Source organism: Filicampus tigris, chromosome 10 (assembly GCF_054856515.1).
Source record: "Filicampus tigris isolate MCC_2025a chromosome 10, RoL_Ftig_1.0, whole genome shotgun sequence".
In the NCBI taxonomy this organism is placed as follows: Eukaryota; Metazoa; Chordata; class Actinopteri; order Syngnathiformes; family Syngnathidae; genus Filicampus; species Filicampus tigris.
Window position 1 is genome coordinate 12,730,156 of NC_141226.1, and position 24,614 is coordinate 12,754,769.

The 24,614-nt window shown below is 38.7% G+C and overlaps 2 protein-coding genes across 4 annotated transcripts in view; one reads left to right on the forward strand and one right to left on the reverse strand.

The window, feature by feature from the left end:
• Positions 1 to 9,503, reverse strand: part of LOC147140865 (MAM and LDL-receptor class A domain-containing protein 1) — a 51,293-nt gene extending 41,790 nt beyond the window's left edge. Inside the window, exon 1 of one of the 2 annotated variants that reach the window (XM_086043061.1) lies at positions 9,375 to 9,503. The gene's annotated coding sequence lies outside the window, so the exon portion shown is untranslated. The remainder of the gene's footprint in view (positions 1 to 9,374) is intronic. The other variant, XM_086043059.1, reaches the window with a different exon arrangement.
• Positions 246 to 24,310, forward strand: mrc1b (mannose receptor, C type 1b). 2 transcript variants are annotated; one of them, XM_086043063.1, is made up of 31 exons: positions 246 to 396; positions 1,129 to 1,491; positions 2,945 to 3,115; positions 3,580 to 3,735; positions 5,819 to 5,929; positions 6,020 to 6,157; positions 6,666 to 6,842; positions 9,384 to 9,538; positions 9,633 to 9,746; positions 10,610 to 10,725; positions 11,816 to 11,964; positions 12,696 to 12,895; positions 14,681 to 14,796; positions 14,874 to 14,946; positions 15,082 to 15,235; positions 15,325 to 15,363; positions 15,448 to 15,614; positions 15,693 to 15,754; positions 16,671 to 16,771; positions 17,023 to 17,165; positions 17,548 to 17,653; positions 17,742 to 17,866; positions 17,956 to 18,000; positions 18,102 to 18,204; positions 19,929 to 20,161; positions 20,230 to 20,395; positions 21,791 to 21,955; positions 22,674 to 22,790; positions 22,874 to 23,029; positions 23,105 to 23,134; positions 23,734 to 24,310. In XM_086043063.1, exons 1-31 carry the CDS (start codon positions 324 to 326, stop codon positions 23,979 to 23,981), a joined length of 4,272 nt encoding a protein of 1,423 aa, XP_085899189.1. In that variant the 5' UTR covers positions 246 to 323; the 3' UTR covers positions 23,982 to 24,310. The 2 variants fall into 2 exon arrangements, with proteins under 2 accessions (XP_085899189.1, XP_085899190.1); XM_086043064.1 differs by having other exon boundaries at positions 15,451 to 15,614.
• The last annotated feature ends 304 nt before the right edge of the window (positions 24,311 to 24,614 follow it).

Consider the following 24,614-nt stretch of genomic DNA (forward strand, 5'->3'; position numbering starts at 1 on the left):
TGTTGAGCCATGAGTATAACTGTATTCAAACGTTTGTCATTACACAATCAAACTGACTTTTATCCGAATTCTTTGTCAATGATGAGAGGTGGGTACCCGAGCTATGTACTGAATTGTGAGTGATGAGTCACGTTTAGCATAAATGTCTTAGACATCATTTTTTCCCCCTTGCTCCCGGACAGGAAGTCAATGGGGCCACTTTCTCAATGAAGTCGGGCTAAGAAAAAAAAAAGGGGTCAGTTCTTGTTAAGAACTCTTCATTTTCATGATCACGCTCATTAGTCTGCTGCTTGCAACGCACGGGCCACGTCTGTGTCGGAAGAATGTTGAACACCGGAATAACGCTAGCTGCCTTCGCACTCCTTGTACCGATGTCTTTGTGCTTTCAATTGGATGGTAAAGTATTCATATTATTACACTCTTTTCTCTCTGTGAGCTATCCTCCATTGGAGGTGCATAATGTCGGTGGTTATCCTGAGAGTCAAATGACTGGCTATAAGAATTCAACCCTTTTTTTCAATCAGTAATGCATGAGTTGATGTCATTTAGGCATAGGTTTGATTATGATTATGATTCTATTCATTATATTAATTATACTGAAATAGCAACCTAAGGATGGTGAACAATAGATAATGTTGCTAATTCAAATCTAAATGAGTGTGTATGCATGTGTCTATATTCATGAAACTAAATGTTTGCTTTGGTCAACAGGTGTGTTGAATTATAAGAGGCTGCTGCAAATGCATTGTAATTCCCAAATGTATACCACACAAAAAATCTTTCTGTGTTTGAGTAAAAAAAAAAAAAAAAAAGCAATGAATATTGAATATTGTTTATACCTCATCATAAACTCCATTACTAATGATTTCATAGTGCATTACCTCTCACAAATCACGTGTCAAGGGGGAAAAGTCACACGTTTTGCATTTTTAAATGTAATTTAAATTTAGTGATTACACTTGACCAATCAGAAAACATTTCATACTGAAAACATTTTTAATCAGTTGTTTTTAACTTTGAAATAGGGCAACATAGACCTCATGATTTGGACATTTTTGATTGCCGAGCTGAAAAGTCTACAGGAAGTAGACGCATGTGATGGACCCACTGTTTCGCTTTCCTGTGCAGATTCTTCATTCACGCTCTACAACAAAGCTTTGAGCTCATGCCTACTGAAAAAGTCATCCCGCTGCCAAGACGTGCGCTGGACAAGCGGCAACCGACTTTTTGTCACCTCCACCAAAAAGTGTCTGGGGTCGCAGGGCAAAAGTGTGGGCAGCGAGGTCAACGTGTACGACTGCGACGACAGGAGCGATCTGCAGAAGTGGGAGTGTGTGAACGGGACACTGCTGGCGCTAAAAGGCCAAAAGCCAGAGCTCTATATTGAGCTCAAGTCGGATGGAGGCATCGCGCTTTCCAGGACAACGGGACCTGGCAACAGCTTTACCATCACAGGAACAGCCAACGGCGCCTGCTCAAGAACTCACAGAGGTACACTCCGCACAGAGGTCGATTATAGTTGAGGAACATGACAAAACTGAAAAGGATAAAATATCTTTGCCTGACTTTTTTTTTTTTTCGAATAGTTTTTTTTAAATCTATTTCAAAGTTAAGAATTCTAGATTTTTTTTTCAAATGTAAAGTTGTTCTTCATTATGAATGTTATTCTGCACTTATTTTTGTTCTTTTTATTAAATTATTTTTTAATTTAACCCCCATTGATATTTAATAACAGAAAAATATTTTTACATTAAAAAATGTGTTTGTTTGCTACTTTATTTACATTTTTCTTTGATTCGAATCCCTTTAAAGTTTAAAAATGGAAATGAAAATGATTTATTCTTTTTATTGTTTTCATCTTTTTGTTATATGTATTTCTTTTTTTTTTTACAATTTGTGCCATTTTAAATTTTAAAAATCTAGAACAATTTTTTAGAAATAAATAAATAACAGTTCAGTAATAGTGTAATCTGAAAATGAATGTTTCACAGGTAATTATTACATTATATTCTATTAAGAAAATGTATTTTGAAATCATTAGAAAAAAAATAATTTTTTTGGATTGATTTGTATAAAACTAACCACTAATGACCAAATGGGGAAAGCTGTTTTACTAAAAATAAAATAAAATATAATAAAATAAAATAAGGGGAAGATATCAAGGTTATAATAGTTTTTGATTTTTCATTAGAATTAGTTTTTATTTCATTTTGAAGTTTGTTTTTTAAAAGCAGATAGTTTTAATTCATTTTTAGAGCGGGTATCTTAGTTCTTCTTGCCGGAGTACCGGTTATAAAAAAAAGTTCAAGTATTGTGTAATAAATTAAACTACAATTCTTAAACAACTGTTTGACCTTCCTTCATCTGTACAGATGTTCGGCAATACTGAAATAAATACATTTAAAATGAAACCCTGTATTTTATTAACTGACAATAATGAAAACAAAGGACATTTTCACTCCAACTATAGTTAGCCTTGGTTAGTTTTATAAATGTAAGATGCAGTTTGAGTTAGTTTACATTTTTTGTTGTTTTTTTTTCTTTTATTTCGTTAACAAAATGTTGTTGTTTTTTCAATTTTAGTTTTTGTCATTTCGCTAGTTTTAGTTAACTAAAATAACCTAGGATGTTAGTGAGACATTTTTGAAAAATGTGTATGATCCAACGATGGAACAAATGTTTATTATTATGAGCACTTTTAGGTTCAGTTTTGGGACTTTTTTTTTTTTTAAACACATTACTGAGGTTTGTCTCAGACCGTGTCAAATGGTCTCATGGGGCCATGTGCTGTAGGTTACCTACCCCTGCTTTAAATGGATGTTACGTCCAGTCTCCCCTGCTGACCATGCAAATGACCACTGCAGAAGAGTGCAAAATATGCTCAAGTGAGACAGTGAACGTTTCATTATTCATGCTATTTGTCAATCTCTTCTTCCCATTGCAGTATTGTACTCCATTGACGGGAACGCATATGGAAAACCATGCATGTTCCCCTTCCTGTATAAGGATCGGTGGTTTGGAGACTGTACGACATTTGACTCCTCGATTAAGCGCCTCTGGTGTGCCATCGGAACCAAGTATGAACACGAGCAGTGGGGATACTGCCCGACAACATGTGAGTATAATATTCATTTTGTGTTTTCTTACCCATAATTATGAGTACAGCAGTGCCTGAGATACGAGTGACCCAACTTACGAATTTTTCAAGATACGCTCTGACTTGTGAGAGCAAACTTTAGATACGAGCACTGTTTGGTAACAGTGAACTTAACTCATCTAACCTCACAATAAGCAGTACTTTGGCCACTAGGGAACAATTCTTCAAAAAGAGAGGTATCAAGCTCTATAATGCCACTTCCAATTGAAGTTTACTATCAAAGTAAACATAAAACAAAGAGAATTGCATGTGTTTTTAAATCAACTGCACAGCTGCCAAATCTAGCCTTAGTTTGTCACAAAATAATATAACAATCTAAAATTGTCACAAAAAGTTGACACACGTGTCTTTTTTTTTTAGTTACAAGCGTGGTCACGGAATGAATAAAACTCTTATTTCAATGTTTTTGTGTCAATGTCCAGCTACAGAATACTGGAAGAAGAATCACATCACAGGAGCTAACTACCAGCTGAACACTCAGGCGGTTCTGACCTGGGCACAGGCCGACGAGAGCTGTAAACAGCAGGCGGCCAACCTGGTCAGCGTCACCGATCCCAACGAGCAAGCTTTTATCTCAGGTGAGACCATCCCCACCCACTGCTCCTAAACTATAGCAGTAAAACTACAGTAGAGCACACAAGTGTAAATGTCTAAATAGGCCAATCCAACGTCGGACATTGATAAGCGTCGGGGGCATCGGATTGCGCAGTCTGATTGATGTAGCGAACACTGTCTTAACATCGGATCCTGTTGGGAAGCGTCTGGCGTTTCACCATGTTGAATTGGCGTCGTAAGTCCTGATATTTGCTCACTCTGATTGGCTGTTAGCTAGCGAATCAGCGCACGGGGCAAGAACAGGAAGTGCTGAATGCGGATAAACAGTAAGCGATGGAAAGCCTTGAGAATTTACAAGTTGGACAATGTAAGTACAGTATTGCACGATACTGTCAAGAGTGTGAGGGTTTGCTTCGCGTGGGGCTTCCTCATTAGCTTCCAAGTTGTTCTAATTCTATAATTATTATATTTCAGGTTGTTCTAATTAAATAAATCCAAATCTACATACAATTCTGATTACATTTTCCATGAATTACACAAATTGTGAAATTTTCATAATTATATTGAAAATTCATTTCCGGATCCCCTTATATATTTCACAATCTTATTGAATGACATGTTAGGAATTCCATTTTAATTCAACTAATTTAATAGAATTAATAATTAATAGATGTTTTATTTATTTAACATGGAAGCTTTTTGTGGCATAGGTAAATAAATCGATAATTCACTTGAGATGTAATTATTGAAATAACTAATTTGAAAAATTAGAATTGTATTAAATGTATAAAATATAATACACAAACACCCACACATTCTTATCAACTGTAGCCAGAGCTGGGCACTTGACCCTTTTTTGCCGGTCTGGCCATGACCCTACACCCTTGACCTGGCTACCATTCCGGCCGTGACCCCCCCGCCCTTATTCATAAAGATTCCGCCCCGTTCCAAACCACTATACACAGCAGGTTTGCTACGGCATATTTCCGGAAGTAGGGAAGTGTGTGCGTGGCATGTGGCACCAACAGCACAATGCGTCGGTCACGTGAATCAATGCGGCAGTTGTCGCTCGCGCCGACACGGGAGTAGAAAGAAGCCTAAAACGAAGCCTTTTACTGAGTAGGCTGAGATGAAATTTGACCGCCTCGCAACCACGTCAAACGCATGAGGGCCGATTAGTGGGCTGGACTAAAATCCACTTCATACCATACTTAGTCCAGCCTTTTTTTAAAATTTGTCATCCGATACCCCTCCCCCCAAAAATGGGCATCCGGCCGGGCCGGAGGGTCCGACCGGTCCAGCCCAGGGACGGACTGCCCAGCTCTGACTGTAGCTATAGAATAATGACAAATAAACAAACAATATATTTGTACATTGCTTTTTATTAAATGTAGTTTGTCTTGAAGTCATTTCTTTTTTTAAATAAGTCATAGATTTTGTAATTATTTTATAAATGTTTAATTCAATTAATGATGTGTTTATTTAATTATTAGCTTTTTATTTATTTAACATTGTTATTTAATAAAAGCTGCAATGCTACAAAGGCCATCACATGCAACACATTACGGTACTGCAGGCTGTTATCATCATAAAATTTGGAAGACAACATTTTAAGCATTTTATCAAGTGTAAATTAACTTGACCATTGTATAATAACGTAACACAACAATTGTACAGCTCTAAGTAAAACCACCCACCATCACAGTTAGAGACAATTGATAGAATTGATATCTGTCTGTGTAAACCAAAGCCACAGAAAAAACAAAACAAAAGACACTTTTTTTGTTAAAGTTGAGTCATATTACACACCAACAACTACCAATTTAACAACCTACACACTAACTATACAAAGAAATGCAGTTTACATTTGTGAGACTGCCTATTTGTCTTGGGGACCATCCAGCATCATGGAGTGCAGTCTAGTCTTACTCCACTAACACTATCTCACTTTTAGTTTTCTGCAGTTGTTCCTGAGAAGTTCTTGTGATTGTTGACAACCCTGTGATTAAGCAATAAAAATGAGGAACAACAAGGAAAAAAGCGGAACAACCTCTTCACTCTGTCCTTTTCTCTGTGTACCTGCCCCCTTCTGTTAACACCACACAGCACTAATAGGGAATGTGAAGAATAAGCTTTGGATCGGACTGGTCCTGAACCCGGACCATGGTTGGCAGTGGACAGATAACAAGCCCATGCGATATCTGAGATGGTCTAGTGGTAAGTATTTGCTCAGGTAATAAGGCTTTGGGACTTCATGTCAACTCTCCAGTCACTGGAGTAACAGGAACGACGTTGCTCTTGTTTTAGGATTCCCGCTTCCTTATCCGGGGCACAACTGCGCATTTCTGGACTCGGCCGGGCAGCACAGGTGGGAAACATTTCCCTGCTCAAAGAAGATCGGCTATATCTGCTACAAACCTGGAGCTCCACCGCTTCCTCCACAGGGTACATCATCGCTTTTCACTCAAAATAGTACAAATAGTGGCCAGGGGCATTTATTTACTCAACTGTTGATTGAGGGGCGTATCTATTTGGGGCGAGACCTTTATATGTGAAGTATATATGTTATATGTTTAAGTTTTAGTTGTTGATATTTGCGCCGATGCATTTTAATGGGTATCAATTATATGAAGATTTTTGTTTGTTCATTTACTGCTTAGACCGCAACATTAATGCTAGTTGTTGTTAATCTATGGCTTTTTGCATTGCTTGTTGGCATTAAGCTAGCAGACCTGACAAAGTTTTAATTAAATAAAATATAAAACAGTGCATGTTTCCTTCATCAAAAACATAACTATTTCTTGGGAGGGGGGGTGTGAAGGATTAGTGGTATTCATTTCAAAGGGGAGTAATCTGAGTTACAGGACAAATTAAACTCATATATTAAGGTGCCACTGAATTTGCTGTTATCTTATCATTGAGCAACATGTCTGTTTTCCTTTCCTGTCTTCAGTTGAGCAAGGATTCTGTTCAAGCCCCTGGATTCCGTACAACGGTCACTGCTTCCACCTCCTTCGGACTCCCAAAACGTGGTCCAATGCGCAGAAGGACTGTCGCAAGGAGGAGGGGGAGCTTGTGAGCATGCGCAACATAGAGGACCACAGCTTTGTTGTCTCTCAACTAGGATATGGTGGGCGAACACAAAACCTGTTGGCAGTCAAACTAACTAAAATGGAAAAATAAAAATGTAAACCGTTTTATATACAAATTACTTTTCTCAACTATCCTAATTATTGCTGTATGAAAAAAAACCTCAGAATTACGATATACATAGCACAACATAATATACAGTATAACACATTTTGAGGTTTCAAACTGGCACTATAACTACATAGCTTAATATTAATATTAATAACTATGAATACATATCTTAAGGCTACGATACTAACCTTAAGAAAAAAAGAAAAAAAATCTAAAAGAAAATTTTCAAATGTCAGCTGTCGGAGGAGTTTGGCAACAAATACTGTATTACTTCAATACAAATAGTCAAATGCCCCGATGGTCATTTGAATCGCTAACAAGAAAAATTATACATCTACTTTAATGTGAACAGTCAGTTATCTAAATTTCTAAAGTGAAGTGTGCCTCAACAAAGCTATGATGATAATGCTTTATCTCCATAATATAAAATGTATATACATTAGGGCTGTCAAAGTTAAAGCATTAACTATGGAGATTAATTTAAAATTTATATCGCATTAAAAAAAATACTCAGTTTTATTTACTTCCTATGGCAGCTTCCCTCTGCTCACTTTGCAGCCAAATTTAGAGGAGAGTCACTGTCACAAAGACAGACTTTTACGTAGTTTTACTTTAATGGCTCATTAGAGAAAGTACAGCTTTCATTAGAGATGAGCCATTAAAAATAATGAGCAGTGAAAATAAAATACGCACTTTGCAAAGCCAAATTCAAATACCATATTAGTTATATGTCTTTAGTGTAATGTTCAACAGTTGTATTTTACAGGAAAATAATTGTATTCAAGGATCAAACAGTCTTTGAATCAAAACTTTTAATTTGTTTTCCACATTAATTCCAAGATAATACTCAAGTAAATATCGCTTCTAAACTTTGTAAAAAAAAAAAAAAAGGTAGTTGAAAAATATGATTAATCGCAATTAATTATGGAAAATGTTTGCGATTAATTAGTTTATTAAAAAAATTAATCGTTTGACGGCACTAATATATATGTATGTATTAGGGGTGTAACGGTACGCTAAATCACATTTTGGTTCGGTTCGTTTTTTTGGAAATTTTGGTTAGGTATATTTTCGGTACAAAAAAACCCAGATTTTTCACTAATTTTTTTTATTTTGAAAAGATGACAAGTTAATTGTACATTTTTTAGAAAAAATAAATAAAAGCGAACCATTCGGGTGATATTCTAAGAAATTACACCAGAATAAAAAATACACTAACAATAAAGATATCTTGATTTAGTAAATTATTAAGACACTGAAATCTTTAAACACTCAGCAGCAAAAGCCTATGACACACCTAAGTATTCAAGTTAAAGACAAGTTGTCATTACAGTACATGTATACACTTTTTGTGATAAAAAAAAATACATACAATAACAGTTACAATTATTGCTAACTATATTAAAACTCTTTTTAAAATGAAAAAAAATTAAATGTCTTTATGAAATTGTATACACTTTTTAGGCATTGAAATCTTTGAATGTTCAACAGCATATTGTAACGAATTGGGTTATCTGTGTTGTGGTCGGATTTGTGTGTTGCTGAGTTGTGATGTTTCCGAGGTTCATGAATGCATCATACGGCAAGCGAGTGGAGCAGTGTAGAAAGAAGAGCGCGAGCAGTTGTACCTGGATTAATACAAACGTAATAATTAAACTACGTCTGACGGCGTGTTCCTGGAAGACGCTACAATATGATAAATCTCGCTATTTAAGTTTGGCGTTTTGGGCGAAAAAGACTGCTCATAGTCGGATTATGCCGAGCATGTTAGACGTGCTAGCCGCCGATTTTATGTAACAATGTCGGCACACAACTTTCAGATTTATCCACTCACCTTTCCCCATCGGCGATGGGGAACAGGAAAGCCAGAATGTTCCCAGACAGGAGACCGCAGTGTAAGCGGGGACCGTCGAGCTCTGGCTCTTTACTGGCTCTCACTGTTGTGCCGCCACTCTCGTCTCCCGCACGCAACAGTCTGCGTCCTTACATAAGTTTGCGCTAATAAGTGGACCGAACCGAACATGCCATACCGATACGTATTAATACACCCGAGTGTACCGTTACACCCCTAGTATGTATATATATATGTAGATGCATGTATATTGTATTTTTTTCCTGAAAACTTTAGATGTGCAACATGTTTGTAATCACATAAATATAAATACTTCATAACAATGTAGGCTATTCACTTTTATACAACCGGTCAAATTATTCAAATGAATCTAACCTCAGCTACAAGCTACGACGCTAATGGCACCTCAACGCCCGCTAATGCTAATTTTAGCGCGAACAATATTTCACAGTAAAATTACTGACAAACAACTTGTCTTTTTTAGTTGATTTTTTTAACTGCAACATGAACATAGTGAGGATAAGCGGTTCGGAGACTGAATGAACGAGTGGTCTCATGTTACAAAAAAACCGTATTGGCAATAAAAGGCGGGCGGGTTTCCACACTCACTCTATGCAGCCTCCACCGACGAGCTCTGGATTGGTCTGAACGACAGGCGGACCGAGGGCCTGTTTGAGTGGAGCGACCTGACCGACGTCTCTTTCACCAGCTGGGAGTATGGAGAACCAACCCTCTTAACGGATGACGAGGACTGCGTTCTCATTCGGGGCGAGGTAAGGAGAAAAATGTAGATTTTTTTTGTTTATTTTGTTTTTTAAATAAACAGGTCATGAACATATTGATAAGGGAACATTATGTGCCCCACAGAATGGCAACTGGGCAGACCGCTCCTGCGATGAGAAACATGGCTTCGTCTGCACGAAGCAGAGCAGCAGGGACCACCAGTCAGATGAAATTCTTATTGATTTTGGCTGCAAAGCTGTGAGTTAGTTGTCTTTGAATTTATTAAATCCCAAATGGCAAAAATACTGACACTTAGGCACTTAAATAGAGAACAGAGTCACATAATCAAAGTACAGATTCATGTAATAAAATTCAGAGAGGAGTAGAACTACTGTACTGATTTAACCCTTGTACGTAATTAAAGTCGCTTTAAAGTTATATTAAATATCTATTAAATCTGACACACAACGGAAAATAGCTGTAAACAACCAGCTGAAAGCTGAATAATTACAAAAATCGCCAAGTATATAAAATAAGGCTTTAAAAAATATCATGAAAATCAAGTGATTCTCTCCTCTCTCAAAACAAACGAATATTTATTAAAATAGCATTTTTCATACATTGAAAATGCAACAAATTGCTGTATAGAGATAGGCTGTGGGCATGTCCACTCTATGTGCTGAATCCACACTAATTGTCAATTAAATTACATGGTGCCTATACATAACGACATGGATGAGCCGTGAAAAATAATTATCCACTTAATGCCTCTGGTTGTTGAAAAAAAAATCCACAAATAGGTGTCTTAGCTGGTGCCGAACCACAAATATGCGGGGGTCTACTGTATGCGTTTTCGTATAGATCAAAGAAAGAGAATTTTGGAATGCCAGAAACACAATTCATTTTTGTAGCTGATATTAAAGTACAGCTTTCAACTACAGTGAGTAAAAGTAAGTGATAGTGAAGTCAGAAATAACGAAATACGCAAGTAACAGACAGATGATACCCAAAAATTCTACTCAGGTACTGTAACAAAGTATTTGTACTAACATTACCTTCCCACGACTAATTTTATCGACCCAATACAAAGACATTTTGACTTGAATTAAGGTGTTTTCCAGGGTTGGAAACGACATGGCTCCTACTGTTACTTTGTCGGGACAGAGATCAAAACGTTTGACGAAGCCAAGAGTGACTGCAAGGCAACAGACTCCTACTTGGCTGACGTATCAAACGGGTAAGAATAATTTACATTTCAATACGGTGTACTCTAGTTTTTCTGTAAAAGCAATTTGGTCGGTTACAAATGCCTTGTTTGGTGGCACACAAAACCATAGTATTTTCTCTTTAGCCAATGTCCTGCAGAGGGAGTCCCTGCCATACACAACAGAGAAAAGACAGAGAGCGTTTGCATTAACAAAATCCGAGTGTTGCTCAGCTGCACAGTAACGACTTCTTCAACGTTGTACAGCACTGCAATGAAGGCACCAGTTGGAATGAGATACACTAACAAACTGAAAGGGGGCTATTGTATATTTTCCCTGCCACCCTGATATCAGCGGTTTCTCCAAATTAGCGAAACCCACTGAAAAGAACTGCACAACTTGGAAGAAACGATCCTGTAATGTTCTTCCTAAAGCAGGTAATGTGTGGCTGTTTGAAGAGGAGAAAGCCATTGCCAACAGTGTCTCTAACAAGTAGAGCCAAGTCGAGTAGGTAGTTATGCAATGGAAAAGGAGGATTCTTTAGGGACACAATTATCATTTTTTCCCCCAAAATTTTAAAACCGTTCCCAGGTATCCGAAAAACATTTCTGTGACATGCTATCAACAAAATACCCCAAAGATCACGCCCTACTGTGGGACCTCTAGAAACAAGTGACCCAATTTACTTGTTTTTTGAAATACGAGCCATCGATCGGCGGATTTTCTTTTTTTTATACTTAAAAGTGCGGTATGGTGGCAGATGACTAAACTCACTTCACAACAAACACCAGTTTGGCAGATATAATATAATATATTCTTAAAAAAGGGAATTATTAGGTTTATTGCCACTCTTTGCAAACTAAACAATAAACTAGACTACAAAACTAAACTAAAGAGAATTACTAGTTTTGTAGTTGTGTTACATGTCTCTTTACCTGAATACTGACATACAATGTACAATTAGAGCTGCTTTATTCGTATAAAAGTAATAAAAAATTCGTTTTTTGAAAATATGCCCCCCTTAAATGTAAAATGTGAATTGGAATGAAAAGAGAGAAAAACATTCACCCTTGTACAAGAGATGTATAATGTACAGTTCTGTTTGAATGTAAATGTCTCCAGGGTGGACAATGCCTTCTTGGTCAGCTTGGTGGGGGCAAGACCTGAGAAATACTTCTGGCTGGGCCTCTCAAACCAGAAGAACACTGATGAGTTTGTGTGGACCAATGACAACACGGTTAGGTTTACTCACTGGAATAATGAGATGCCAGGTATGTGTTTTGTTATAAGTGGAGGCATATAGCATGTAATCGCTCGAGGCGCAATGTTAGTATGCTTCTTTTTTTTAAACTTCCTTTACGACTGGATTCCATAGATAATGGCTTTACAAAAAACAATTGTTTACCGTACTAAAAATAGCATGATGTATACACTTCTCGCTCCAGTAAACACAACAGATTCCCATGACAGGCTCTTTTTGAGCTCCGCTAAAATAAGGACTCTCTCCCCTGATAACATGGCTGCCATGTATGTCGAGTCATTGTTTTTGACGTGACGTAAGCGTGCCAGTGACCCCGACGTACCGGTAGTATGTGTAGTACTCTATGTCTGTGACAAGTGGCACAACCTTTCTGTTGAGAGCGGCTTACACTTGCTGTTGTTTACTCGGCAATTGCTGCCAATTCTGTAACCATCGGACTTTGACAGCGACTGGGACGTTTTGAATGGACTGCACACTATTTTCTGTCCATTGAATCAGATATAAATCATAAATCATATATATATATGTATATATATATATATATATATATATATATATATATATATATATATATATATATCTGTGTGTATATCTGTGTGTATATGTATATAATATATATATATGTATATAATATATATATATATATATCTGTGTGTATATGTATATAATATATATATATGTATATAATATATATATATGTATGTATATATATACTTTTTTTCTCCTGTCCTGTCATTAAAGGCAGTAGACAAGGCTGCGTTGCCATGACAACTGGTGTCTTCACTGGCCTGTGGGATCTGCTGCCCTGTGACAATAAGGAGAAATACATCTGCAAGCATCTGGCTGAAGGGGCGGTCTTGACGCCGTCCCCTCCTACCCTCAGCCCCCCACAGTGTGCAGAGGGCTGGATACGAGCAGGAACGAGAAACGTTTGCTCAAAGGTTTGTCTCGAAAATGGGTTTGAATGTGTGTGAATTTGTGACACCGGTTGATGTGCAGACGTTGCTTGCACGTCTGCCTCACAGTTCTTTGTGGACTCTGTGGAATTTGCATGTTATAGGTTTTCAAGTAAGGTTCACTGAAGACTCTAAATCAGGTATCAGTAACCTGTAGAGCAGTGTTTTTCTAACTTTTTTAAGTCAAGGCACATTTATTTCTTTTTAAAAAAACCAGCGGCACACCACCAGCTAAAATTGTGAAAAATGGAAAGCTTATTTTAACAATATGAGTGTTATATTGTTTGAATAAGCATTTTTTAACATTGAAGACTGACGTTATATTATGACGTCTTGAATAGGAATTAAATAAACACAATGAAAAAAAGTATTTTATAATGTTTCATTTTGATACTCAGTGTGAAACATGGGCCTGTTTGGATAAACATGCATCACTAATTCGCTTGTCTCTAAACAAAGACAATTAGCTGCTGCTGCTAGCTGCTGGTATGGAAGTGTACTACAATGTAGTAAAGACATGATTACGCTGCCAGGGACTAGACTGCACAAATTAGATAATTTCCCACGGCACACCTGACAATATCTCTGAAAACTGTGTGCCGCACACACAGTTTGAAAAATACTGCTTTAGCGGATATACTGTTCATGATATGTCTTAACATCTCTCATCAGTACAGCACTAATATTGGCCGATATAAGCACAGGTTAAAACATATATGATTACGAGTACTGTGAAACCGTCTGTCTACATGTGTTGCTGCACCGTTTCTGTTTACTCCATTGCTTAAAACAACGCAATTTAGGCGCTATGTAGTGTTATCGTTTAGCTAGCGGAAAAGCTAAGCTATGTGGTTTGTAATAATACAAATAATATAATTTTGAAGAATTGTTCACTAATTGTATCTTCCAAACTGCTGTTTGTTGTGAAGTGAGTTGAGTCACTGCCACCATACAGTACTCGTATCTTAAGGCTGCGCCCCCAAGTCAAAGACAAAAGATCAAAGGCTCGTAGCTCGAAAAACATGCAAGTTGAGTCACTCAATCACATTTTATTTAAAGTTTTAAGTTAAAAAGACATGACAAGGCACAGAGAAACCATATGAGAGAAGGCTACCCAAGGGGAACTCATCCACGCTGAGGGGAATGACAGCCCATGGCCACAGGGGTGCCACCACCACAGAGACCCCCGCCCGGATTAGCCGGGTGGACCCCCACACTAAGTGTAGAGGCCCCCGGTCACCCGGACCCAAGGAGATTTTATTAACAAAAATTAAACACAACACAAACAAATCTTGAAAAATCCAAAACTCAAAGTAACAAAGACACACTCAGAAACAAACCAACAACTAGGAGAACACGACAGCAACTATACGACAATGACCTGACAATAACTGAACAAAAACTAGCAACTTAAATACAAGCACACTGACGAGACGAGAAACACCTGGACAAGAGATACAAGGTAGGAAGGAGCTGATTGGCCAACACTAGGCAGTGGAAGGCACACAGGTGGACACAATAATCATGACGAGACAGACACAGAACACTGAGCAAAACATGAAACTAAAGAAAGCCCAAAACCAAAACAAACCGAACATGACACCATGCTTGCTGAGCTAAAGTCACATGACGGTTTCAACTTTTTTTGTATGACTTTTGAAGCATATTCTCTCTCTCTCTCTCTCTCTCTCTCTCTCTCTCCCTCTCTCTCTCTCTCTCTCTCTCTCCTCTGTTCATTTTTTTTCCCCAAATTGTCTTCCCTGCCACCAGTTCTTCACAGGTCCTCGTTCGTTCGAGAAGACCTGGTTTGAGGCCAGAGATTTCTGTCGGGCCATCGGAGGAGATCTCCTCAGCATCCACAGTAGCTCTGAGCTGTTTGTGGGACGGTATGTGTGAGGGGCAAACAGGGGCATACTGCTACATTAGTCACATGCCAAATTACTTTTTCGACATTTTTCCGCAGCCACGGAAAGGCCTGGATTGGACTTCATATTGCTGACCCGAGTGCAGGTTATGTCTGGAGCGATGGATCCCCGGTAAGTGCACCGCGGTTGACACAAGCCACAAATATTGTAAATAAGATTATATTATATATCTTTGCATCTAGTTCACATTTTATTTGTAACAGTTTTTTTATTTACAGTATATATTTACATTTTTCCCCCCTACAGGTAAACTTCCTACATTGGCAGGAGGGCGAGCCAAACAATTTTCAAAATTCTGAATCTTGTGCCGAGTTCCGCATATATCGAGCCGATGATACGGGCTCATGGAATGACGTCCACTGTGAGAGCTACAACGACTGGCTTTGTCAGATCCGCGCAGGTAATGAAAGTGCCTGAATGGTTGCCCTAAACCAACCGGGTATACCTTGTTCAGCTACGAGTTATTTCTCATGTGTCTTTGAATTACAGGAGTGACTCCAAAGCCACCTCCAAATGACACTGCCAGTGGTAATTCGGCACTCTGCCGACATCAAAATACATACGTCATGGTCGGGCCGTGTCATCGTCGTTTTTCTGACCTCTTCCTCTCAGCAGAGTTCAACACGACTTCGGACGGTTGGCTCGAGTGGCGAGGGAATCAGTACTATATCAACCAAGTCTCAATGGCCATGGAAGATGCTCGCCATTACTGCAAGCAGCACCACGGCGACTTGGTCACAATCAACAGCGAAGCTGAAAACATCTTCATATGGAAACAGGTGTGGACGCTGGTAGTGGATTAGCGAATGCTAAACCCCAAGCTGTAAAAGCTGATTATTTTGTTTTTGTCAATGCAGGTTTCCAGAAGCTATAGCACCTACTTCATTGGTTTATCAGTGGACCTAGACGGCTCGTTTTGGTAAGCAGAAAGAGGAGTACTCCTGCTACTCTTTTCCATGATTTCCATGCTGTGAAATCCACACAATACCACACACTTCTTCAGGACATTTACTACAAACTGGAGTTTCACAGTCGTGTGTTTTTAATGAAGCTACAGTACACAATCGTGGACATTACGTTAATGTTACACTACCCAAATGACAAAAACAAGAGTGAACGGTATTTATTGTATTGTTTTCCAATACGTGTCTATTTTTCTCTCATGTTTTTGTATTTTTTGATCTTATATTGTGTTTTATGATATTTTTGTTTTATTTTATAGGGGAAATTGTACATGCAAGACTATAGGAATTACATTGCCCTCTGCCCACTTCTCAAATTCTCATCCACATCACAACACTGATCTTCACTTGCCATGAGTTATTTCAGAAACGCGGTTGCTCATTACTTGACCTAATGATTCATACATTTCCCTTTGTTAGAAAGAGTAGAAAAGGATTCACCCGGGGAAAAAAAAAGTGTCATGGAAATGTATAGGAATATGCTTGACATATTATGACAACTTACTCAGCCATTTTGCATCTAAAGATTTATACGATGAACAAATGCCAAAATGTTGTGGGGTGTCAAATCAACAGAGACCCATTATAATACATTTCGATCAACAAATGATAATGTCGGAAACGGCAGAGAATTGTACATAATCATTTGCGTGCCAAAGAATTTGTAACTTGTTCAAAGAGATGAGAAACTGCTTTTTTGATGTGGCTACGTGACACAATGATGTGAAAATAAGTAATAAATAAATAATACTTGAATAAAGCAGTTGTGAGAAATTCAATTCTGATCTGAGAAATGTACAAAAGCAAGAGAGGAAGAAAGAAAACTGTAAAAGCAGTGTAGCGTAATCCTCCTGTTTTTTGGTGTCACTCAAGGTGGATGGATGGTACTTCAGTGGGGTACCAAAGATGGGACGAGGACCAACCAGATCGGAATAGCTATGATGAGAACTGTGTCACTATGTCCTACTTTATGGGTGAGTACACATTGGAAGTTCACTATAGAGACAAAAATATTCAGTACAACCAGAATAGTAATATCACCTGCTTGTATGACTTTGGACAGGACAGATAACGAAAGGGACAACAAAAAATAGTAACAAAAGACTCCAATAGCAATAATAGCTTCTAATATCTAGTTCAAAAGGAGACGAGAGGAAAAAAAGTAAAAACGGAAGACATCAAAAGCACTCCTCACCACTTGTGTTGTTGTCGTCCGTGTTCGCAGGCTTGTGGCGCGGCTTCAACTGCGGTGAAGAGCATCAGTCTATTTGTAAACGCGGGACGAAGGCGCCTGTCAACACCACCGCAGCCCCCACGGTTGCACCGAAAGGCGGCTGTCCGCCCAAGTGGACCAAATTTGACTCCAGGGTAAGGATATTGATGTCCTTCAATACGGTGGAACTTCTTAAATTTAGTGGGCGGTACCATTCAAACTTCCACAAGTAAAAATTGATGGGATTTTTTTTCTATTAATCATATATTGGCACCATGGTTATAATAGTTTTGGATTTTTCATTATAGTTTATTTTTATGTCATTTAGAATTTTGTTTTTAAATCCGGTTAGTTTTAATTCGTTTTCAAAAGTTTGACAACCCATGATTTGATATGACTTTCATTACACCCTTTTATTTGTAGTTTTAGTAGGGAATATTGCTTTAGGATCGTTGTTGTTGTTGTTGTTGTTGAAGAAACAGTTCGTCAGTCAGTAAAGGTCTGTCTACAAGTACTCTTTACTTTTTACGTCGCCAGTGCTACAGCATCAACAGTGTTCGCAAGACCACTTGGGAAGAGGCAAGGAAACAGTGCTACTCCATGGGTGGGAATTTAGCCTCTATACCCACGAGGCGGGTGCAAGGTGCGCTGGGGTTTACATTACATACGGTAGATTGAAAGTGACATCGTTAATTCTTGGTCAAGAACTGTCTTTCTTTGAACATTTTCAGCGTATTTGGTCACCAAAATGGCTGAAGTGGCAGCAGACCTCTGGATCGGCCTGAGCAGTTTAAAGAAAGATGCGTTTTTTTGGAGTGACGGGAAGCCAAGGCGATACACCAACTGGGGCTACTCTGTAAGTGCAAATAATCAATTTACAGTGTGTATGAATTGACCATAATTGATTTTGTCTGTTTTGTATCGAACTATTTCAATTGTCTTTAGATACATCGACGTCGCCCAGGCACTTTTTACCAAAGATGGAATGAGGTAAACTTTCAAGAATTTGAAAATTTGAACGATAGGCCAGTCAAAACATCCGCTAATTACTCTACAATACCTGCATTTAATATTCTGTCTTTCTCCACTAGGAAAGTTGTGTTGTCATGACCACCAACCCTACTAATGGAATTGGCAAATGGTTGATCAAGTCCTGCAATGACACCAATGGATTCATCTGTACCAGAAGTCTTGGTAAATCTTAAAGGGGGCCTTTCTAAATGTTTTGAGCCCTGCACCACGTTTAGCATCAAAACGAGTTGGAAAAAAGTCAATGCAAATAAAAATAGAAATAGGGGCATAAGGGTATATGCATTGAGTGGTTTTGGTCCGGAGCATTCGGAGTTCTCACATGGAACATATTGGGGAAGGAACCGATCTCCATGCTTTAGCCACGTCTACTCCGCAAGCAAATACAGAGCAGCTCAGCTGCTGGCTAGTGGGCGTCATGGCGTGCGACTACAGGTGCAGCGATTAATCAATAATGAAGTTAATCCATAATTATTTTGATAATCAATTATTTTTTGGAATACCTTGTTTGATTTCAAATCATCCAAATCCTTGGAATGTCAGCCTCTCAACAGTAAATATTCTCATATTTTCTGTAGTCCTCCATGAAAGCAGACTTATAGGACCTTATTTTCATGCTGAACTCAAGTCTATCAATCTAACTGTGCGCATGGGTGGAGTTTTCTTTCAGTTGGTAGTTTGCTAGACTTTGCACAGGTAGAATTGGTCGTAACCGGGCGTTTGAGCCTTTGTGTGCCGTTGTGGGATGGGAATAGTGTTTTTCCGGCAAATCCTAGCGGCATCCCTCATGTGCATCAAAATCAGGGCGGTCGGAGGCACAGTACGCCCGAGTACGCCGTGCTTGACATTGTGGAAACAAAAATTGACTCACTGGGGTCGTCCGTTCATGACATTGGCAGATAAACGGCAAAGTCTCCCCTTACGGATGATGTAGTCTGCTGTGCATGTGACGTGGGCAGTTGGAGACCACCTTGCACCCTCGATCGTGTGTCTAATTGTGCTACTCCTCTTCAGCCCAATAGTGAAGGGGGTGTTATTGAATTGATTTCTACAATGATTCAGAGGGATTGTCCCACGCTGGTGGCATACTATATTTATGAATGAAACACGGCCCCAAACACGGTAGACTAGACTTGCGCTGGCATGCCAATAAAGTCACGCACGTTTTTACATCAGGTGCTGCCTACCTAAGGTAGGGTCCAATAAAAAGATGAATTAATTGTGATATATCATCATATAAAACTGAAATCTCTGCATGAATAAAGTCGGCGATTTCCTGAACAAAAGGTGGATTATTATTATTATTATTATTGGAATAAAGTCCACATTTTTTAGAGAAAAAAAGGCGTTCAGGTTTTTTTGTTGTTGTTTTTGAGAATTGAGAATGGAGACTCCAATTTTTTCAGAGAATATTTTTTTCCCTGCAATACAAGGCATATTAATATTAGAATAAAGTTGTATTTTGGAAATTCACTTGCTAAAATACGGCTTTCTTTCCTTGTTACTTTATCATTGAAAAATGTGACATTTCAATATTATTCTTGCATGATTTCAAGTTTTTTTTCTGATGATATCTGTCTTTGACTTTATTCTATTCAATTTTTTTTTTCGCTATTTTTTGGGGCTAAAAACAGGATTTTTTTTTCAGAACTGAAATGACTTGAAATGCAACTTTTTAATTCTAACGACATTTAAATGTACATGTGGTAATTATGCTTTGATGGCATTGGGATTATGAGTTTGTTCTTGGAATACATATTCCCTACAGTCAAGGGTCCCTGCACCCCCAAATGTTTGAGAACCCCTGGGAGCAGTTAATTTGTATAAACCTCATCCACATGAACTGTTCTTGAAGTAGCCCAGGCTTCATTTTTCCTCACCCTCAACAGACCCGGGTCTGCCATCCCAATCCGAACCGGCCGTTCCCAACATCTTTGTATCCCTGGGAAACGACAGCATCTTGGCCGTGCCTTTTAATATGACGTGGGATGGCGCCAAGAGTCACTGCGACGGCAACAAAGCCAACCTGGCAAGTCTGAGGAACGAGTGGACGCTGGCCTACGTGGAGCTGTTGGCCTTGAATCTCAACTCCCCTTTGTGGATCGGGCTGAACAAAGAGAAGGTGCCACCAAAAAGTCATGTGGCGAAAACGCGTTACACGTCGGTAAATAATGTACATCTGGCTTTCAGACCGGGGGTTATTTTAGGTACATCGACGGCTGGCACATGAACATTGCAGGCTGGGCTGAAGGGGAGCCCAGCCAGGACCGGCCTTGTGCATACTTGGACGTGGATGGAAAATTCAAAACGGCCCTCTGCAATCGCACCATGTACGGCGTTTGCATGCAGTCGACAGGTGCGAGCCGCTTGCCTGCATGCACACACCCACACACACCCACACACATACACACACACACACACATAAACACATTATTTGATTTGATGATCTAAAATTTTGGAGACAAACGTTTGAACCACCGCCATGCATCGCAAACAAACAAACGAATGAACAAACTAACAAAATAAAATGAAATGAAAATATCTATAAAATAAATAAAAAAAACTGATGTGCTAGAAAAAGGAACAACATTTTTTAAAACGGCGTCAAAAATACATTTTAGGGACGCAAGCCACCTCCAATAAAATTTGCTGTCGACCCTTGTAACTTTGTGATGAATAAACAAGCAAACCAATGAAGGAGCGCGGACAATGTAGCAGACAGCTAACGAATAAAGTAACCAAAAAATCCCTAATTAACTAAGTACCAAGCTACAAACAAACAGGGACCAAACCAACAAATGAACTAACCAAAAAAAAAAAAAATCTGCAAGCGAACAAATTAACTAATCCATGAATGAACAAACAAATGACTAAGGAATAAACAAATGAATATGAGTGAACAAAGTACCTAACTAACTTGCAAACTATATAAGAGAATCAATCAAATTTACAAACAAATGAATCAACAAATGAACTACTAACAATCCAACAAATTAACAAACAACTAATGATCAATTTAACAAAAAATAACAAATCAACAAGCAAAATATTGAATAAAAACACTCTACTGAAAACTGAACTGAACCAACTCCACTCAAATAGCTAATAACGAACCAACAAAAAATTCAAGCAAGTGACTAAACAAGAGCGCACTATGTAATGGACAAACAAAGTAAAAACAGACATATTGTAGACAAAGACATACAGTATCTTAAGTTAAGGGAAATGTCATACACTGTTACCTTGACTTACGAGTACTTGATAACTGAGCTTGTGTAGTTTAACACAGCGATTCGCAAAATGTGGATCAAGTAGCAAGTTTGAACAAGAACAAGTTTGTTTTCAAACATTTATTTGAGTACATTTTGTATTTCACATATGCTGTAAGTAATCATTATTTCAGTACATTTTTTTATTTGTCCACTATTTCAGCACATTGCTAATGTCAGCTTGTGTTAGTGTTAACTGTGCATAAAGTTACGTTAGCATTATAATATTACTAGTACTCTTTAGGAATAAAGTCTTGGCCTCATTTTTGATGAACACTTTGGCCTACTACGCTATTGTATCTTAATGTAGGTCAAGATGGTGCGGTGTAAAAAGTTTGAGGACCGCCGGTTTAATAAATTATAGTTCTGAAACAGTGATATTGTAATGCAACCAGATACTTTTTAAAGACAGTAATGAGTATCATATAATAGATTATATTTTGGAATGCCAGATGCTCATCACTGATTACTGTCCCTTTCAGATGTGCCACCAACGCAGTCATCCAACTACCCGGGAGTTTGCCCTGATGACACCATGGCCGACTACAGCCACAGTTACACGTGGCTGCCATTTAAGAGTCATTGTTACATGTTTGTCACCGATGAAATCGACTGGCGGGATGCAGCCACGAGCTGCGCGAGACATGGTAAGATGTGTTTTGTGTGAGTCTATAGTTTTACCTTCCTTAAAAAACGGAGGGGAACAGTTGTATGTAGCGATCACAATTGATGATTTCGTTTCAGATGGTATATGCACTTTCTTCTTTCATTAATGATTTAATTAAGAACACATCTGCTATCTATTGTGTAAGTAAAATGCTGTTAATCCCAATGGATTGTTCTGTGTGTATTTAGTTAAATTAACTGGCATTTTGAGTTCAAAGAAAGAAAAATTAAGTTTCAATACAAGGCATTCAAAGTACTTCATTTTTCATTCTTTTTTATTTTACAAAGAAATCGTAATCGTAAAATCGCCTTCGAGAGAAAATAATCGGGATTTTCTTATTAGGCAAAATCGAACAGCCCTATTATAGAGTGTTATTTTCCTAATCAAAAGACAAAAACATTTTTGGCGGGGCAGGAACAAATTGATGGCATTTCCATTCATTTCAGTTGGAAAATATGATTTGAAATGAGAGTGTTTTGTGTCTCAAGGCACCAATACAAATCACAATATTCATCTAATTTGATAAGAATTTTACATATTTTACTCACACTTTTAACTTCATCTACAAATGGCCTGGCCCATCCTCTCATTTTAAAAATGGTGGCCCTTGAGCACAAAAGTTTGTCCACACCTATTAGTGCCACTTTGAACCCCATTTGCCAGACAGATTACAAACGTGATCGCTTCCTGTTCTTAAGGTGGATTTTTGGCCAGCATCGAAGATCCTGAGGAGCAAGCATTCATTCAAAGCAATGTGGAGTTGTTCCAGGACAGCCACAGCTCCTTCTGGATCGGCCTGTTCAAAACGCACAAGGGTACATTTCACATGCATTTTTAGAAAGGGTCATTTCATTGAGAAACATTGAAACGTCTCATCTAAATCCTTTGTTGTTATCAGGCACGTGGGTGTGGTTGGATAAAACAGTATTGGACTACACTAACTGGGGTGCAGACGCTGCGGAGAGGGACTTCGCAGAGATACAGACCTCAGATGGCGAGTGGTCGTCCGGCTTGAGGTGGAATGACAGAGCATACATCTGTGAAACACCGAAAGGTATCGTCTGCTCAAAAGTGTTACAAAGCACTTCAAGCTACTGTAAATGACGTTTGTTTTGTTGTTACCCCACAGTGATGCCCAGAGATACGGACCCCAAATCACGTAAGTCCCTCCTCATTACACGCACAAAACAATTTCTGAAATTGAACACGAACTCAGGTAGTTTGGTTTGAAGCAGTCATTATGAGAAAATTCCAGGGCTCATACTCTGAATTCCTACTGAGAAATTTGGCCCAAATCTTTTTCTTTTATATATGTATTTTTGATGTGGCCGAAGCACGGTGTCAAAGTGTGCTGATCATTTTGAGGAGTCGTCATGAAAAAAGATGGTGGTCAAAATAAATTAGCCCTCTGCACCAGTTTTACTGATCAAGATCAATTTTGCTTACCAGGTCTATCATAACAGGACACACAAAAAGGTCTCAAGAACCATTGCCCAAAAACATAACAGGAAGTTGACCTTTATGGGTTTGTAGTAGGTTTTTTTGCGGGCAAATTACTGGGCTCCCACTAGGGAATTTGCCCACATTAGTCTCAATTGTTATCAAGTATCCTAGAAACAAAATGCTAAATTTTCTGCATGTGCTGCTCAATGCTTATATGCCCCTCGACCAAACTCCTTTTTAAAAGCAGTACTATAGTTGAACAAATTTTAAAAACGTATTGGAAAAATAACCCCATGATCTGATAAATGTGTACAGAGGCGCAGGGAGGTGCGGATAGCAGCTCGCGCGCGCACACCAGCCTGATCGTGGTGCTGATCATCACCCTCACGTCCTCACTGGCCGCCCTCGGCTTCTTCCTGTACAAGAAGTCGCCGCGCTCGCTTCCCACCTTCGACAACCCGCTGTACTTCGGCCGCGAGCGGACGCAGCCCGATGTGGTGGACACCAACAAACTGATGGAGAAAGCCGAGGAGGAGGTTCCCGAGCCGATTATCGCCCTGTGATCCGCGCCGGCTGGTGGGACGGTGCTCATCTCAGGCAAATGTATCACACTGGCACGCTCCATGTATTTGTGCTCTACTGTATATGGTATGTATTCAGTTATTTAATAATAAGTATGAGTTTCAGTGACGGCGGCCATGTCCGACCCCACGGAACTGAACTTTTTAGGCTCTGGGATGTCTCGCTGGAACTGATTCCTATCTGATTGATGTTTTCTGTTATTGTGCAAACGAATGTATATTATGAATTACACGCTGTTCATTGCTTGTGCTCGTCAACTGTGTATAAATGGCACTGCTTTAAATGACAATTAAAGGTGGCTTCAATTGTCTCTTGTCAGTAGCTTCTGTGTTCCTGCAAAATTGTTCGAGAGATGGCATGTAATAACGCAGTAAAGAGGGATATTGAGTTGAAGTTCCACTTGACAGATTACAATTGAGTGATATCAAAATACAGCTCAACCCCTTTATTCACGGGGATAGGGACTGCATATAACTGATCCCCGTTATAAGTACATTGACAAAAAAATATGTTTAACCCCAAATAATCATGAAAAAAAAACCGGTGATAAACCTCCAATAAGCATCCACGAAAAGCAAGTGTCTGGCGTTAAACTTCAGACCTTTGTCCTGGCT